This window comes from Lacerta agilis, chromosome 4 (genome assembly GCF_009819535.1).
Source record: "Lacerta agilis isolate rLacAgi1 chromosome 4, rLacAgi1.pri, whole genome shotgun sequence".
NCBI classification, from domain to species: domain Eukaryota; kingdom Metazoa; phylum Chordata; class Lepidosauria; order Squamata; family Lacertidae; genus Lacerta; species Lacerta agilis.
The window spans coordinates 27,336,766-27,356,652 of NC_046315.1; the positions used below are offsets into that span (position 1 = coordinate 27,336,766).

Here is a 19,887-nt window from a genome sequence, read left to right on the forward strand (position 1 = left end):
TGCCTAAGGACAGCAAGAGAATGCAGAGTGAGAGGTTGTGCAAGTAAATATTGAAGCTCCTCCATGCAGTTCCTCAAGGGCATAATGCACACATGCAAAATGGTCTGGAAACAACTGCCGGGGGACATGACAAAGTAGTTGTGTAGCTTCTAGGTGCATCTAATGCATTTCAGGCCACAGTACTAAAAGTAGAACCTGTTTTTGGGGAGGGGGAGTGAAGTTTCAACAGTTCCTAGAAGGAAATGTTTTGCATTTTAAAGAAATTATACAACTGATATTTGCCCACTGATTCTGAGCATTTTTCAATAAAATACTGTAGTTATTAGATTTGGGTGGGTGTTCAAAATGAAAGTGGGCTGTGATGCTTAGAATAGATAAATCATTGAAACGTACATCAAGTCATGACTAAGTCGCATAGACTTCATTAGGCCCGCTCCTATGATTAAGCCTTTGTTGTTACAATTTCAAGTTGTCTGTCTGCAAGTCGCTCCATAGATACCATTTGTCACTTCACTTAGTGGATATACTTTCAGTTCCCCACAGTATGCAAGGCAGATACAGGCCATTACTGTCTGCGCATGCGTGTATCACTGCAAACTGGAAGTAGTCAGAAAATGGGCTGGACAGAGGTGGGACGGCTTACACGTGCTCTGCTGACACATGCGGGGGTCAGGAATGCAACCCCTGTACAAAATGGCCACTGCCTATATGCAATGTGTATTTCATGGGTGAAGTGGCCAATAGGAACTTGTGTTGGCCTCACCCTCAGTGATGCTGCACAATGCATAATCGACTAGCTGAAGGGAGCTTTTATGTGCACGGAAAAAGGGATATCATTTGTATCCCTGTGGAGCAAACCCTGCCCTTATTGAAGCAGCTCCCTTAAGAACACAGGGAGCTGTCGCATACCAAGTCATACTATTGCCCATCTAGCTCTCTAGTGTCCATATTAGCTGGCAGTGGCTCTCCCAAGATTTAAGATAGGCAGTCTTTTCCAGGCCTACTTGAAGATGCTAGGGATTGAACCAGGGACCTTCTCTATGCAAGCCAGATGCTTCCTTCAGAATAATTCTGCAGTGGGGGGGGGGGGAATACTGCCAGTACACAGGGCTACCCTGCGTTCCTGTTTCCTGCTTCACACCTAACAAACATTGTAATATGGTTGTTCTACACAAGATGAAGTACTGATGCATCTTCGTTGTACATTACTGAATGCACCGTATAAGCAATTTGCAAATGCTTAATCTCTCATATGTCAAGTCCCCCTGCCATTTGCACTGAAATAAGTAAAGATGATCACCGCCTGTTTATAGCACAGTCATCAGATCTCAAGGCATAATGAAGCGATGGAGTAAAGGCTTCTGTTGATGGCTTTGAATAGAAAGAAGAGGTTATTAATTCTGCTAGAGGCTTGTGGGGGAAAAGAAAAGAAAAATCGAGAGTTGGCACCAGAAAGTTTAGCAGCACATTCCCAAGAGCTGACTGATCCATATCAGGGATACTCTTGAGGAAAGAGGCACAGTACAGGATGCCCTAATGGAAGACACAGAAGCACCGTGCATCTTCTGTAAAGCAAAACCCAGCATTCTGACAGACGCTTAAATTGTGCATGGTCTCAAAGTGGACTAGGTAATCCTCATGGTCCCTTCCAACTTGATAATTCTATGATTCTATGAATATAGCCAAGCGCAACAGAGCTACATACAGCTAGAAGCAGGTGTCTTAATTTTTACAACAAAATGCACATGGAGTGCAAACCTTGGCCACTCTCACACCTCACTATCATTTATCTCCGTTTAAGATGGAATTGCTTTAGGGGGTGTCAGGGATTGCCCGGCTCCTCGCAAGGAGAGGGCGAGGGGAGGTCCTACTCAGGAGGAGAGCCGGGGCAAAGGTATTCCTTGTGAGGAGCGAGGGGAGAGAGATCCTCCTCTCGAGGAGGAGGGGGACAGGAGGACTACTCGAGAGGAAGGGCTGGTTGGAGGTCCTGCTCAGGAGGAAGGCAGGGAAAGAAGTCATCGGGAGGAGGACTGGGAGAGCAGCTCTTCATGAGAGGAGGGCTCTCTACGTTACAAGGAACCCCAGCCGCTTCTGTCGACGGACTCCTCCTCCTCTAGCCTTTCGCCTCAGCTCTCCAAGGGAGGAGGAGCTGCAGAGGCTTGGAGACTCTGCGCAAAGACCCAGCACCGCCAGCCAGAGAGGATCTGAGGGAGAACTGCCGCTTCCGGCGCCAGCACAGCATTGGGGAGTCAGGAGGCACTGCAGACGTCGTTTTAGAGTGCCGAGACTTTGGTGTTGGGCGGGAAACTGGAGAGGGGCACTTCCGGATTCTGCAAGTGAATGAGCGATCGTGTTTTGAACTAGCTCTACACTGTAAAATCGTAATGCACAATAAATAGTCTTAGCAACTGAAGGCTCTGTCGTTACTCATGAGCAACACTTGGGAAAACCCTGACAGGGAAGAATGTGAAATAGGGAGTTAGCTCCTAACACCCATGCCTTACTGTAAAATGGCCACATACTCTGTTATACAGGAAGGAGGCAAATAACTCATTGGCTATAGTTTCCCCATGCCATATACTGTACAGTCATACCTTGGGTTACAATAGCTGCGGGTTGCGTTTTTTCGTGTTGCAAATGCGACAAACCCAGAAATGTTTACTTCTGGGTTTTGCCACGCATGCGCAAAAGCATTCTGTGCAGTTCGCGCATGTGCGGAAGCACGATATCGCCGCTCAGGTTATGGACTTTTCGGGGTGTGAACAGCACCCTGGAACAGATCGGATCCGTAACCCGAGGTACCACTGTATATCAGAAACCTCTGGAACAATGCAAAGCCCCTAAGGAGAGAAATGATCCTTCAGAAAAGCAGGTAATGATTACAGCTGAGACAAAACGCTAATACTCAGTGCAGTTTATTTAAATTCATTGAAAAATAAACTTTTACAAAATTAACACTTTGAAACACATTTAACACTTAAGTGCCATCTTAAAGTGTTAACACTGGTGCAAGATAACAGAATTTATAATGCAAAATGCAAGATGTCTAAAAATAGAACAAACACATAAATTTACATTACATTCATACGGTTAAGAGGATACAGTAATGTCAAGTAACCACATCACAGTGTAAATGGTTATAAGATCTAACACTTGCTCTTCAAGAACTGTGCAGGTGAGTACGAGTGCAGGGTTCAGTAGACATAACACTTTACAATGGCTGCATGCTTTTCCAAAAATACACAAACTTAATACTCACGTGTTCATTTGTGGTGACTTTATTATTATGTATCTTCATGTCTGTGTACCACACAATCCTTTTGTACCCAGCAAACTCCAGCACTGCCGGAGTCCAATGCTGCCAGAGTCAGGCTTTGTTTCCTTTGCTTTCGCCCTCAGGTGGTAGGACTGGTGCAGCCCCAATATCCACAGTAATGTTAACATACAGGTGGTACTTCTTTTTCCCCAGGAGTTTGTACTCCAGAGAATTCATCCCATCATCTCTCCACGTTTTTTTAGTGTTCAGTTCAGCAGGCCTAGAGGGGAAAGTAAAGGTGGAATTTTGTGAGGCAGGGACGGTAGAGAGAGAGAAATGCTAACTAGATATCAATGTTACATGTCTAGGTTTTTCAGCAGAGATGAAGAAGTTTTCTAGTGCTATGAAACGTGAACAGAGGTGAATTCTTGCAAAGAAAAATTTCCTAGTAGGAGGTGCGTCACCCAGAAATATGCTATTAAGCACATGAAGCTCTTTTGGGAAATTTGGTGGCAGACTGAATACCTTCACAAGCAGAGCCTTCAATACCAAAAAGGCCAGGTGCAGCCAAAGAGCGGCATAGTTTTCAATCTGAGTGCTATGAACCGAGGGCAGTCCAGTAATCTGCTTGGTGTGCCTTTGAGCATATACAGTATCTCTCAGCTCACAGCAGCCACAACAGCTAAGGCTAAGAAGAGTTTCTGCGTCAGATGATGTAGCTGATAGGCACCTCTGCTCTTCATTTATCTCCATTCCAGTAGAGCTGCTGGAATGCCTCAACTCTGGCTGTTGGGGAGATGTTTACCAATAAGATATTTAAATATTTTGCTCCATCCTACTGGTAGTTACACTGATAAACAATGAATTTGAGGTGCCAAAGACTATAAGTCTCTACTACTAAAATATATATCCTGGCTCAAGCGTGATGGTATGGTTTGATCTGGTGTGGATGCAATGTGTTACAAGCCCTGTCTGCTGGGAAGTGCAGTGCACATAAAACTGGTCATGGAAAGAAGAAAATCTGTATTCACCTTCTAAGGTTCTGTACACGTTCAGCAGCTTGTCCATAGTCTATCATTTTGTAATGCCCAATATAAAGTGGAACGCGATCTATTCCCATTCCTGCTATAGCAATCCTTTTGAAGTGAAGAGATGGTGAAAACGTTAATTTACGAGCATAAGTACATGCATTTCAGAACATTTCTCCATAAAAATGGCAAAATCAAGGCAGACAGCAACAAAGGTGAAATGGTTAGGACAGGCATATTCTAAGGGTTCATGATTATTAATTATTTTCTGTCTAGCAGTGACACAGACACAAGATGGCTGGATAATTTGCTCTTGGTGGGTGGAATTATATAAGATCAGGCCAGCCGTTTTCTTTCTTGTCCTACCTTGGGTGCACTGCTCTGCCTCTGCTCAAAAATAGCTCACGAAACCCGAAATAACAGATTTTAGCACCAGCCTCCACTCTGCATCAGGGTTAGGGGTTAGCAAACCAATTCTTTGAAGTTCAATCTGATGAGCTTCAATGCTGTTCCTTAGAAATAGTTTTTCCTTTTTTTGAAAGGGGGGCAGGCATACGAGTAACATTGTCCTAATACAACTACATATGCTGACAATGGCTTCACAGCCTCAGTGGCCAGTATGAAAGCCTATCAGGCTAGTGATGCCGTGTCAGATTTCTCTGCTTCAACTGCCTGATGAAGCACTGGGCCAAAGTGAGAATTGCAGTTATCAAGTTTACATTCCAAAATACTTTCCCATCTGCTATTCTGCACTATTTTAAATTATTTATCATTCATTAACTATTTTTTAAAGGAGGAATTAGAGAAGGGGGTCTTTGGTGTCACAAAAATTATTAGGCACCATAGAATCACAGGAGGAGATCCTCAGCAATGGTCACTAATAACAATAAAATAATAACATTTTTTTAAAAATGGACAAATAAGGGAGCATGAAGGGCACAAAAACAATTTGGCATCACACTAGAGTTAGTCAATGTTAACACATTTTTAACAACTAGAAAAATGGGATGATTTTGCCTTTCAACAAAAACCAACAAATTTGGGGCCATCTTGAGGGGCACAAAACATGGGAAGGTCTGGCTACTGCCCACAGGTTAGCAATCTTTGCTTTGAACAGTGGTTAGAACAAAGTGTTCCAGTTACATTTTTATATTCTGTCAACCATGTTTGGGAACAGGGGGGGGGGGGGAACGGACCCGGGAAAGATGAACAGAAATTTCACAAGACTTTGCCACATTAATGTTTGATGGGGCTGATCTTTGCTCAAACTAGCAACTGGCTGACATTTAATTCAATGCCCAGTAAGAAACCACCTTGTCACCTTGTAGCCCCCTGTACACATCCCAATCTAAAGTCTTTTTAGCTGTCTGCAAAGGCTTGTGTTGGTGCCCTTTTATCTCAGACAGGAATCTTCTACCCTTTATCATAAACTGCTTTGGAAATTCCTGAGCAGCTTGTCACATGCTACAAGGAGTTTGGATTTAAAAACAAACAAACAACAGAGTGAAAATTTCTGTTCCCTGCAGTGCAGCTTCAGGCTTGTTTATAGATTCTTGCACAGTAGTGCCCCACCAAAGTCCTTGGAATAGCAGCTTTCGGAGGACGGTTTTCAAATGTTCTGCCATTTCAGCCAACTTTTCTCATACTTTTCTAGCTAAAGGTGCAAAACAGTACTTCTTTGAATGGAAAACACATTCCACACGCAAAAGGGCACCTTTAAATCCAACCCATCAAATGAAGTAATTACCAACCACTTTCTGAACAGAGGTCCTATTGAGCGAAGGAGAGCTCTCACATCATTCTTCTAAACAGGCACAACTTAACTGTTGTTATGTTTCAGTTTATCGCAACCCTTTTCAATGCCTGTTCCTCAATACTACCTTTCAGCAATGTCATCATCTTCACCATCTTTGTCCCAGAAGGTATTTGGAAACCCATTTATCTTCATGTAATGCTCTGGGGTCAAAGCAATTACACCACCAAAAAAGGACCAATATGGGAAACTACAAAGAAAAATAAACCTAGATCAGTTTACAAAAAATAAAATAAAATATTGCACTGCACTGTGGAAAGCAAAGAGTACGTGTGTCTGGCACAATAAACTAGACTATATTTTTCTTTGGTCCTACATGGAGCATCAGGACACAATGACTTTCACATTCATGCAAGTTTAGTGCTCCTGATGCTGTACCAGAAGTGTTGTGAATACAGGGACTATGAGTTCTGGGAAAAGTTCAAGACTTCAGTATGCTTAAAAACACACCTTCCAAGTTTCTTCTCTCTTACATATCAATGTTAAGGCCATGATTTAAGCATGCTTAGAAGTAAGAAAATACCAGAAAACAGTTTTTCCTTGCAACAGAAACAAAGCACTTTGGAATGTGCTTCCAATGAACACCAGGAAGGCACTTGCAGTATTGGCACTTACACACCTGCTTAAAACTCATCGCCTTTCCTGAAGGGTGCTGCATATTGATGTATTAGGCTTATCTAATGTATTTTCTACTTGTTTTATGAAGAACATTTTATTTATCACCGCCACATTTTTTCTAAAGGTTTGCTGTATTTGCAAATAAAAATAAATTGCAAATAAATTCAATAGGACTTACAATCCCAAGTAAGATTGCAATTCAAAGTGCCATACAAAAGAAGCGCATGCTGGAGAACATCTGTGTGGTTTTCTGCTCCATACCCTAATCCAGATGCATGCAATGTTAGAAGGGGAAAAGGAGTAGCCGTATTCTATCCAACTGCTTCATAAACAATGAAATTTCCAGAACCTGCAAAAGTGCTGGTTGACTGCAAAGCACTTGGCCCAGTGTTAACCCTTATATTTTTTAAACATTAATTATTATTTAATAAATTCATTTTAATTTGTACCATTTGCATTTTTTTGTACCACTTGTGTTACATTTCTTCTCCTCTCTCCTGCCCGCCCACAACCAATGGTAATATTATGATTTATGGGCCTAGTATACCTTTTCCTTAGGATATTTATTACCTGTAGTATAACTTGTCAATAGCAGTGGACATTTGTTTGGGGAAATAATCATCACAGACATAAACATTATAATCATTCTCTGGAATGAGGTCCACATCATGCAGAAGCAGGCAGTCCCAGTCATCGTCTTTCATGGCTTCGCGGACTCCAACGTTAAGAAGTTTTGCTCGGTTAAATGGGCCACTTCCAGCCTGAAAAGAGAAAATGAAAATCAGCATTAGAACACAATGATGAATTGGTTAGAGGGCACTCATAATATATTGTGTTGCTTTTGTGACACTGAGATATTTGGCATGCTTGGCGTATCAATCAGTTGTTGAAGAAACTAGTTTGCAGTCCAGCAACTGTGAGGAAAGACAAAATTAGTGGTTAGGAAGGGATCGCCACCTCACACAAGCAGCTGGACTATGGGATGAGAGATAAGGAGGCTAAAATAAGGGTGAAGAACAGCTATTAAGTAAAGAAGAACATAAAAAAGTTAAGTGGAGAATGAGGATCTGAGGAAATGGAAGAAGCAAAATGGAGCTAATACTGGACCAAGATTGCCAGCATTTCAGGACTGGAATTTCATGCAATATGTTAACAGCTATAAAGTGAAGTTTACATGGTTAATAATGAGTGTGATGACCACAGAATTTGTAACATATAAGCCTGATATCAATTGTACACATTCACACCTAGAAATGAAAAACAACTAATTAACCCCTCCCCAAATGGCCTTCTCTTCGGTGCTTCCCTTTTGTTTCTGATCTTTACATGAGATTTTATTTTTTATTTTTTAAAATCACCAGCAGATCACATTGTTTTCATAGAAACATCCACAGGAAGGGTTTGGACTAAGCAGCACTCATAGCATGTACTCCATCTGGCACAAAAGCAGCATGGCCGATTAGATTAACCACTTGCAATTTAGAAAGCAGCAGCATCCTTGACATTTCAACTTTTCTCTCCACAGAAGATTCTACGTAAAGCAGATTTTGATTTTATGAGAAGCACTTTATAGACAGCCATATATTGAAACTGCAGGCACATTCCCGTATTCTGTACTTATCAGACAACATTTGCGTTAGCTCATTTTATTCAAAAAAACATGTTAAAGAGACTTGCAGCGTGACTTTGGTTTGGCTTACCTGATGAATCAAGTAGATACAGTAGTTAATCTGCTGACGCTGAAGGAAGGGATGGAGATAATAGAGGAAGTGCTGCAAGTGTTTCTCGCGATTCTTGTGTGGCACAATGACAGCAGTTTTGTAGCGAGCCACACAGTCGGGAGGGCTGTAGCGACCGCCTGACTGGACATACGGGTTTTTGCTGATGATCGTTTCTTCACTGGGTAGTGTGTCAAATGTGATGGATAAGGGTCCAACTGTATGAGAAGAAGGGTTAAGTGGGTGAGGAAGGGGGGGGACCACTTTTAAAACCTGTCCAAATTATACAAGTTTCAGAATAAGTTATTCATTGAGATAGTCTCCTACAAGGATAGTTGGTAGAGCACAGGTGCTGATTTAAACGTTTTTCTTCTAAAAGAATGCGTGTGGGATGCTATGGCTGAGCTCAGACATAACTGACTAAACCACTACTTAGCATTAGGAGAGCAAGCCTTTGCAAGCCTCAGGCCTGTGCATTTATTTCCCCTCTCCTCTGATAAGGACGCAGAAGAGATTAGAGGCTTCTACTTCCATTTAAGATTAACCGGTTTAGCATTCTGTCCAAACCCTAAACTATGGCTAAACTAAACTAAAGCAAGCCAGCTTCATAAGAGTACAATTTGATTTGCAGCTTGCCTGAGCTTAGATGCCCCAGCATCTAGTTTAAAATGAATGCTTCTTTGCAACTGTGCAAGGATGAGTGCATGATCCCATGGCTCATCCAAGCAAGACCGCTATGTCAGATTGCAAAATCATTTAGGGACAGGCACAAATCATAGAATCATCTAGTCCAATCCCTTGCAATAAGCTAGTCAACTGCTTTCTTTAAAACTCTAGCTAGTTTTTAAATTCCAGCAAGTTTTTATATAAGTACTTCACAGAAAATAAATATAATTGTGGAATCAGTACTTAATTTGCCTTTAAATAGCAAGAGCTATTAAGTATACAATGCAGCTTCCTTGGGTCAGTGGGATCATAGCGCTTCAATTAACATTTTTAAATTAAAAGCATTCCATTTTCACAATCAATAGAAGCCTTGATACCAGAAGCTGGTATAAAGCTATACATTGACCAACTCTATTTGCTATTCTGATGGACTGATCCTTCTTATAACAAGGGAACACCAATTGCTATGCCAGCACGTAGTTGAACATGACATTGCACCAGCACAGCAAGGACACTACAACTAAATTGCAGATATAAGCTGGTTTAGAGTGAAGGAGGAATGTAAAGAATGGATTTACTGCAGACTAGAGTATCCCCATACTCGAATCCTGTATAGAACAAACGCTGGTTCATTTAACTCAAGCAAATCTAATGATTGCACCTGTACAAGGAAGAAACCAAAAACAGAAAAAGCACACTGTGCAACCTCCTTCATGCATCCACAGGAGACAGACCACACTGGGACAAGCATTGCGAGTAACAACACCTGGCCACACTGTTTGTTGATCTCTTTTAACAGCTGAATAAATCACATAATTAGAATGGTATGGAAAATAGTGACACCACCAATAAGAATAAGCTACCCTGTTTCTCCTAAAATAAGACATAGCCATAAAATAAGCCATAGCAGGATTTCTATGCATTTGCAAAATATAAGCCGTTCCCCGAAAATAAGCCATACCCCGAAAATAAGCCATAGTGACGTGGTACCTCCCATTGAAACAGCCTGGGGAGGCGTGGCAATGCAGCGTACCGATGCGACACGGTTAAAATAAGACATCCCCTGAAAATAAGCCATACTGTGTTTTTTTGAGCAAAAAAATATATAAGACGGTGTCTTATTTTAGGAGAAACACGGTATGCAGAACAAGGAGGGTTAAAAGGTTCAAGATATTCATTTGGCTTCATGGGGAGGGAAAGGGTAAGTCAAACCACACTTAAGGAATATAAAATTAAAGGTAACATACAAAGAAGGCTGATCGCCGAAGAATTGATGCTTTTGAATTATGGTGCTGGAGGAGACTCTTGAGAGTCCCATGGACCGCAAGAAGATCAAACCTATCCATTCTTAAAGAAATCAGGCCTGAGTGCTCACTAGAAGGATAGATCCTGAAGTTGAGGCTCCAGTACTTTGGCTACCTCATGAGAAGAGAAGACTCCCTAGAAAAGACCCTGATGTTGGGAAAGATGGAGGGCACAAGGAGAAGGGGACGACAGAGGATGAGATGGTTGGACAGTGTTCTCGAAGCAACTAGCATGAGTTTGGCCAAACTGCAAGAGGCAGAGGCGTGCCTGGCGTGCTCTGGTCCATGGGGTCATGAAGAGTCGGACACGACTGAACGACTGAACAACAACATACCAAATAATAATAATAATAATAATAATAATAATAATAATAATAATAATCCCCTGCCCATCTGAATGGGTTGCCCCAGCCACTCTGGGTGGCTTCCAACAAACTCTCTAAACTAGAAGGGATAAATCTGCTCTGAAAATTACACTGATTCAAGCGGAAAAGGCTAAAGAACAGTTCTCAGTAATACAGTAGTAATGGCAGGGGTAATATGGCGCCCTGGGCAAGGACAGAATTTGGCACATATACACCCCCAAATATTCCTTATCTTCACAATATTCCTTATCTTCACAATAATTCCTTTTAGTGCTGTTGCTTTTTAAATGGATCTTCTCAGTAGGTGCCTGTATAAATACAGGTTTTATTATCATTATTATTATTTTGTGCCCCCTCAGCTCAGCGCCCTGTGCAAGGGAACTGCCTGCACCACACTACAATCCAGCACTGGTTATGGCCATGGTTGGTGCAGAAGATTTCATTGGTAACTAAGCAGATTATACTGATGATTCAATCATGGGTACACTCGTCTTCTCAAAAAGCAGCACAGCCTACTACAAACCTTATCCTTCAAGAATATGGAAATGAAGTTATTTCTTCTCACTACTAATGAGGACTCTAGACATTTACTGCATACAAAAGCAAAGAACACCATCTCTTCCACAACCTGACTACACCATTTGGATTGAGTCAGCTATTACTTTTTTTCCTAGACAAGGGCTGAAAGAATGACAGTGTCACTTTTTAAAGTGTATGAATTTCATTACTGCAAATCTACTGCTTTCCCATCAGGAGTCACAGAATGGCAACTATACTTTGTCTGGCTCCTATTTGCTGATATTGCTACTGCCGCACAGAATGATTTGCACAAGCTTTATCAAAACCAAATGAATGCTGCCTAGGATATAGTACTATCGCAACTCCCTCTCAGCTCACTCCCCACCTTATAATATTGGCATAATTGGAATGTAATGAGAAGAGAGAAGAAACAGGAAACTTATCTGATGGGAGGACTGGGACTGATGGGAGTTTGAGTCCAAGTCAGGATGCTTTTGCTAACCATAGTTAAGATTAAATACAGTTTGGGTTTGGATGACACAGCAAGCTGGAGGTTATTCTAAAAACAGTAATAAACAATTCTGAACTCCCCGTCATGTGGGAAAACACAAGCTGAGGGTGATGACTTCGCTGCAAAGAAAGAATTGGTCAACTGAAATCATAGTGATGTTGGGTGATGGACAGGTGAGAGGCCTGCTAGAGTTGGGGGGGGGGGGACAAGCAATTGGCCTGTAAGCCAGATCCTGTTCCCTACTCCTGTGCTAAACTATGGCGAGAATTATGTCAAAACCAGTCCAGCAGTAAGAAAAACAGGCACTGGAATAGACAACGCAAGCACAAGAGCCAGTTCCCTACCCCTGTGCTAAACTATGGTTTGGCCTTACGTCAAAACCAGTCCAGCAGTAAGAAAAACAGTCATTGGAGCAGACAATGCAAGCACAAGTCCAGAGTCAGGCAGTTATTCAGAAGTAGTTACTGAAAAAAAGATTAAGTTTTTTAAAATAGCAGCATGCAAGATAAGAGGTACTGGATGCTAATATCTAGCACACTGAAAAAATCTTAAGATGAACAGCAATTGTTAAAAAGCATAGCTACTTATAGCAAAAGCAACTGCTTCCAATGGAGGATTAATATAGGAAAGTAATGCAAAAAGAACACAATCCTACAACCCAAAATACAAAAACAAGTTCAGCAGCCAAATTAACATAGGGTTTCTTAAATTTCAATGACAAAGGCAAAAAGTTAAAAGGACAATCAAAATCTCGTCAGACTAATGTAGACTGGTCTCAAATGCCTTATGCATAAAAAGTCCAAGTGTTGGGCAACATTTGTCAGATCAGATTATGATACAGTACACCAATGGAGCTTTGCTCATGAGGTAGCTTTAATAGCAAAGCAATACAAAGACAAAGTTGTGTATCTGCTGTTGTATGGCAGATGTAGGAGTATGAATATTTGGAAGACCTGGGAAACCAAAATCACATCTCATCAAAGCCCAAGTTATGCAGAAAGTCAGATCATTGACTGCCCCTGTTGTTGTTTAGTTGTTCAGTTGTGTCCAACTCTTCGTGACCCCATGGACCAGAGCACGCCAGGCACTCCTGTCTTCCACTGCCTTCCGCAGTTTGGTCACTCATGTTGGTAGCTTCGAGAACATTGTCCAACCATCTCTGTCGTCCCCTTCTCCTTGTGCCCTCCATCTTTCCCAACATCAGGGTCTTTTCCAGGGAGTCTTCTCTTCTCATGAGGTGGCCAAAGTATTGGAGCCTCAGCTTCAGGATCTGTCCTTCTAGTGAGCATCTGTCCTTCCAGTGATCAACTGCCCCTGTAGCATACAGCTATGACATCAGCTGGAAGAAGGGAACAGTTGCTAAACCTGTCCCCCAGGCACAGCCTGGTATGCCTGAATATAAATCTGTTTGCTTTTGTGCATGCATTTTGAGGATATAAAACTGAAATCACTCCTGAAGTAAACTGCCTTACTTTCATTAGTAGTGCATAATGGGGGGGGGGGGGGGACGGGACACACGGACGAGACAGTAAATACACACAGTACTACCTTTCTTATAAAGTCAAAATGTCTTTTACTGATTTAACAACACAAAATGTATAATTTATTACCTATTTAGCATATCAAAATTATATTATCATAGAATCATACAATCATAGAGTTGGAAGGGACCCAAGGGTCATCTAGTCCAACCCCCTGCAATGCAGGAATCTCAGCTAATTCCATGGCAGATGACCACCCAATCTCCACTTAAAATTCTCCAAGGAAGGAGAGTTTCAACCTCCAGAGGGAGACTTTTCCACAGTCAAACAGCTCAAACACATGAGTCCACTGGAAGGTCATCCAATATCAAATCAATGTTTCCTGTAGTAGCCAAGGTTCTGTTAGCACAACAAAACAACAATTTATGAAACACATAACAAAGACAATCCCCAGCCAGTCAAGGACAGAAACAAAAGTAGTTGATATAGCTATAGGTATTTATGATACTGTTTGTTGACTCAAAAAAGGAAGCACACACATTGTTTAATGAATATTCTGCAATTCCAGCACTGGAAAATACAAGCAAACAGGTGTAATTTCCCATCAAAATTATATATTCTAAAAGAATGATGTAATATTTGAAATTAATGCTACTAGGAAAGATGCTTGCACACATTGGTCCCAGTACAATAACCACATCAACATACAAGTAAAGCAATCCTAAAACCCAACCAGCTTAACTGGAGAGATAGAATGCAGCAGAGGTTTCCCTCTACCCAGTCCTGGCAGTGTGGGGTGTGCTCTGTGAACAAGGTGGATCCCACTGCACTCAGCTGAGGTTCTTTTGGAGCCCAAGTCAGTCCAGCTACTACCAATGGGCCTGATCCAGGCCCCTCTGCTGCACCAGCCAGGAGCTGGCACAGTGAAAATTGGAAATTTTACTATGTGTGTCCCTCCTTCTCCCGGAGCAGTACGACCAGGAAATGGAAGAGATGGTGGCTCCACTACTTCATGCAGCCCTGCTGCTCCTAATTGGGAGTTAGGATCACAGCCAAATACAGCTTTCATGTGCAACTCAAATCATTAGGATGCATTACCAACATCAACCTGCAACAATAAGACTGAGGAAGACAAAAGCAAGAATCCTTATTTTGTGTCTTTTTATTTTATACATACCTAATATTGGTGACTCAGTGCAGTACCGCATATTTGCCTTATCAGGAGCACGAGTGAACAAACTGAGATTTGTATAGACATCCTCTGTTTTTGAATAGTCCAATGGGCCAGGTAGTGGAAAAGAAGTCCGATATACAGTTGAATTGCTGCCTCGGTACAGGATCAAGATGAATATTGCTTGAAAGATTATCAAAAAAAGCAGAAAGCAGGGATTTTCTACTCGAGAAAGGGACATTTTCTTTCCAAAAGCCATACTCAGGCTAAACACTTAATTCTTCAAGACACAACCAACATTTTAACTCCATGGGTACAGTGCAATGGAACAGTAAATGTTCTCGTTGGGCAGCTGAATAAGGGAACTAGCATCTTTGAAAAATGCCCAATGTTCTCACAGGATATAATGCAACCTACAGTATATTATTACTGCAGATCAAACAACTTAGATTTTAAACATCTTCTGTGCATCTTTATCCATTCTTCTATTATTCAATCTGCAATTAAAATGAGAAAAGCAATGAAAAGGTGCTAACAATACATTTGACTTCTAACTGGATATAATGGCAAATAAACTATAACTAGGAATACTGTTTTAAAACTAACAATTGTTTGACCTCTTCCGTGTTAGGTGGTCACAGGTTCATCTGGTGTCTCCAGTCAAAAGCAGCTCAGGTAACATGACTATGAAAGCCACCTGCCAGAAGCTTTAGAGCAGGGGTCAGCAATTTTTTTTTAGCTGCAGGCCGGTCCACTGTCCCTCAGACCTTGTGGCGGGCTGGAGAAGCAGCACGGGGGGGGGGGGGGGTGGAAGAAGAGGGGAGGGGGGAAGTAGTCCTCCTCTGCACCCCCCACCCCAGCCACTGCCACCATCACCACCGCTGCTTCTTGTGGGTACAGGGCGGTGGCAGCAGAAGTGGCCGAGCGGCAGCGGGAGGAAGAGGCCAAGCGGTGTGGGGATGTCTCTGCTAATCAAACACCACTGAGGTAAACCAGGCATGGCGTTTTGATTGGCAGAGCCCCTGCCGCTCAGCCTCTTCCTCCCGTCGCCAAGATGACTTTGGCTCAATGCTGCTGGGCAGTCGCTGATCATATGCAGCCACCACCCGCCCATTGGCCAGGGCCTCACACACCTTTGTAGGTGATTGGCCGTGACTGGCGCCTGCCTTCGCTTGCACTTTTAATAGGAGGGAGGGAGGAGGAGGCATGATACATGAGAGGGAGAGGGGGGGAAATGGTGGCACAATAAAAAATATGGCAGCGCAAAAAAAGAGAACAGAATCCCCACGGCCCATGCCGATCCACAGACCGTCAGTGGGCCAGATCCTGAAGGCGATCAGGCTGGATCCAGCCCGCAGGCCGTAGTTTGCTGACCCCTGCTTTAGAGAACAGCCACCTGTTAGATGGATAAAAGGGCTGACAGCAGAAGCAGTTCCTTCTAGCCAAAGTGGGAGGGCTGTGACTTTCAGATCATTTACGTATTTAATTTATATAACTGTATGAGCTTTTATTGGAGGCAATCTATGGTCACCTGTTGCTCACATGCCACTGTGGAGTGGAAGTAGAAACACTTTCAATATGCTGGTATTTAAAATTATGTTTTGGTGCAGATTCCAATCTCTACACTTCAGATGAAATTCTGGTATTTTAGCCAATAAAATTTCTTTCCGTTACTGAAACTCTTGTTTGAGGAGAAAGATTAACCCAAGCATAATTATTACATATAATACAAAAGGATCTAAAGCAATATTGCAGTGTAGAGTACTCCTTTTCAGGGTTCCAGTCAGTTGGCCCAGCCCTCTTTCAGGAATCAGGATAATCTATTTCTCCTCCCAACCCTAAGTTTTATGTTTCTCTTTTCCAACTGAGACTCAGCATTCTTTGGTTGCTAAGCATGGGTCAGTCCTTTTTGGTGGTGTGTTTGCCTAGATTTAAAATTTTAGAAACTGTGAGGCCAAGCTTCCAATTCAGTGAGAAATTCAAATATATTCACTACTTACTTACTTAATTATTTATTAAACCTAAAGTTGTTTTGCTGCTTTAACAATACAAAATACATAATTTAACACTTAATTAGAATAACATTATACTTATTTGGCATTTCTGTTAATTTTACAAAGCAATGCTATGTATACTTATTCAGAAGAACAGCCCATTTTGAAAAGTGCACATAAATGCAGTATAGGACTGGACCCTTACTTTTGTACAAGCAAATATAACCAATACTCAAAACAAAATAAAATAAAAAATTCCTTCCAGTAGCACCTTAGAGACCAACTAAGTTTGTTCTTGGTATGAGCTTTCGAAAGGTGCTACTGGAAGGAATTTTTTATTTTATTTTGTTTTGACGATGGCAGACCAGCACGACTACTGTACCTACCTGTAACTATAACCAATACTGTACTAGCAAGTGAATGAGAGGCAGACTGCAGCACCCTATGCTACTTAAAACACAGGCATCTTAATTTTTGCCACCTGATACATAGGCAAATAAAACTTGAAAATAGAAATTACAAATGTTGTAGTAAACAAACAAACAAAATGTATTACTTGGGAAGAAACCACATTGCATACTCACAATATTAAGGACTAGCAGCATATTTAGGTATCAAGATAAACTTGCAACAACCATGAAAACACTGAGCACACCTTGCATGAGTGTTCACAGGAATTATCGTTTTCTAACACAGTAAAATAGATTGTTGTACATAAAACCATTACAAAATGTGTTTTAAGCAAATTGTTGTCCTAAAAAGCATTTTACTCATCCAGAAGAAAAAAAGAATTATTAATAATATATTTTCTCACTGCTGTTCTCACATATTCTCATTTTTTATTTGCTAAGCAATTGTACTTTATGGCCCTTCTTGCTGTTATATGAATTATTATGGCAGCTGGGTGATTTGAACTACTTGAATATAATCCCAGTAGTGCAAGAGTTTCAGTGTGGCTCACTGCTAGCTGGCTGACCCTCTCCATTCATCTGAGAAGAGGTGTTCTTTCAACCAGACAGGGAAAGTTCAATGTAATTTGATCTGGCACTCAAACATGTCCTAGGTCACTGAAATGAGAATGACTGTTCTTTCAAATGGTCTTTGGCTCTCAGGATTTTTAAAATCCAGAACACAGTGTCCTTGAAGCACAGGGGAAATACTCAGTTGATCTTATAGAACAGTATAGCACACTATTAGAATATCTCATGCCTGAACCCAGATACTGTTTTTAATATCAGAAGTCAGTCATGGAACATGGTGGTGGGGAGGAATAGAGGCAGATCAATACAAAGACTTTCAACCATATGCAGAGACTTTTCACAACCTCTGAGAACCAGCAGGATTGGTGAGGACATCTTAAAAGGAAGCACAAGAGCCCTGCCATCTCACTTTTTTCATAGTCAAGTCACATGCGCAGATGCAAGTGGCAAAAAGCCTCTTGGAGAAAACTGCCTACACTCTACAACAGAATGGAAGAAACTTTCTACTGACAACAAATGTAAAGGGGGAGGGCAGAGAGATAGGAGAAAATTACAAGGGGTAAGAAGTTGGCTTACCACCTCCACCTCTATCCACATATCAAGCAGCCTTGAGCATATTTTTCTCTCAGAAGTGGAGCTTCTAAGTGTCCTTAGCAGTCCAGCCATAATGTGGTGCCTGGGGGTGAGGGGAGCTTCAGAAGAGGGTCAAGTCAAGCAAGTGATCCTCACCTGCCCCTGAACTGTGTTACAGAAGGGCAAAGCAGAGAAATAAGAGGAGAGGCCGATAACCATCTATTGTGCAAACCAGGGAGCTTGCGCATTCACACTGGAAGCCATATTTGGATCTTCCATGAAGCTGGGTCAGAGCTTCCTATTGAACACATTTGAGAATCTCGGGATTTTACCATAGCTGTGAATCAGCAATCCTCTAGCCGCTGGGGCAGGAAGGATTTTATTCTAGCCTGTATGCTTGCTATGGTTACTATTTCATCATGACATCTTGCCTTGACCCTGTTTGTACACCGCTTTGAGTCCTCAAAAAGTGACTAAAGCTGCTTTTAAAAAGCGAACCCCTCGCAGGCCTTTTGCAACTCGGATCTTCTTCTATGTGTGTGTGGCGGTGGGGGGGACCCCTAATTAATTTATTTCCCACAAACATGGGCATAGTCAGGGGGGCAGCTGCACCCCCCAATCAATCAAAATCAATACAAATCTGAAGTTTGCCACCCCCTTACAAAAACCTGCCCCCACTAACAAAAATCCTGGCTATGCCGTTAAAAAAATCGTGTACCAAGGCCAGTAACACAGCCTGTTATCCCCACAGTGTGTTTCTGAGAGGGACTAAGTCAGCGTGTGACAGTTTGGACTCCATTATTATTATTATTATTATTATTATTATTATTATTATTATTATTATTATTACTATCATCATCCAGAACTGTGACATTTCGTATTTTTCCTCTGAGGAGAAAACAACCGCGGGGGGGTGAGGGTGGAAGAAGAGGATTGTGAAGCGGACACAGCAGTGCTGGCAGAGGCGGGGTAAGCTTAACTTAACCCCCCACCCCCTAAAAAACCACCACCCCTCAAAAGTTGAATCGCAAAGTCCCATCATCGCCTTGCAATTCGTCCCACAGCACAAATCCAGGGCTGAATCCCGCGCCTTGAAATGTTTCACAACCAGCAAGACCCGAGTTAGGAAAAGCTACTCCGTGTTTGTGTGTGGAGACCGAGAGCGAAGCGAAAACCTCTCCATTTAGCTTTCGGTGCCAGTAGTAGGCGACCGTCCCTCACCCCTGTCTGTCCGTTTGCTTGCTTATAAAAGTATTTTTAAATTATTTTTCTAAAGGCTGCCGCCCAGCAAACTTTGAGAGTTGCTTACCTCACTCTACGGGGCAAAGGGCAACTTTATACAGTGCTGCCTTCTTCCCCCACCCCCGGCCTGCTTGGGTTCCCGCCCGGCTCCCACCCGCCACCTCTTGGAGATTCACACGATGCCCCCGTTCCCAACCCACCCCGCTTCCCAGAGAAGCCTGACGAGCGAACAGGTGCCGCCGCCGAGGGCGAGAGATGGGGCTGCTCACCTGCCCGCCTGAGAGAACGCGCGTGTGCAACACTTCCGTCCAGAGGGCTGTCGTCAGGACCCACCCACCTCCTCGCTTCACCCCCGTGTTTTTTGCATAACAAGGGTTTCTAGGACTACAGCTCCCGAGATGCAACGTGACGCCTAGGCCCTCTCGGTGGGGTTAGCGTTGCATGCTGGGAATCGGAGTCCACTAGGGTTGCTGCCTTGCTCTAGTAGTCTACGGAGAAGGAATCGGCGCCTGTCAGAGGGAGAGTCTCTCTCTCTCTCCCCACCCCGCGCAGAACTGACTCCTCCTCAAGCGAATCCTTCCCTCTCGTTCTCTAAAGAGCAGGGAAGAGATTAAAATCTGAGAAGAAAATGGTATTTAATACAAAAGC

General features: G+C 42.5%; 1 protein-coding gene across 1 annotated transcript; it reads right to left on the minus strand.

The window, feature by feature from the left end:
* Positions 1–2,898: 2,898 nt before the first annotated feature.
* Positions 2,899–19,634, minus strand: LOC117045457 (beta-1,4-galactosyltransferase 3-like). The gene is made up of 7 exons (XM_033146523.1): positions 19,509–19,634; positions 14,457–14,947; positions 8,416–8,651; positions 7,286–7,476; positions 6,165–6,287; positions 4,288–4,392; positions 2,899–3,536 (listed from the first exon to the last, which is right to left on the minus strand). The coding sequence occupies exons 2-7, from the start codon at positions 14,707–14,709 to the stop codon at positions 3,368–3,370; spliced, it is 1,077 nt and encodes a 358-aa protein (XP_033002414.1). The 5' UTR covers positions 14,710–14,947; positions 19,509–19,634; the 3' UTR covers positions 2,899–3,367.
* Positions 19,635–19,887: the final 253 nt, after the last annotated feature.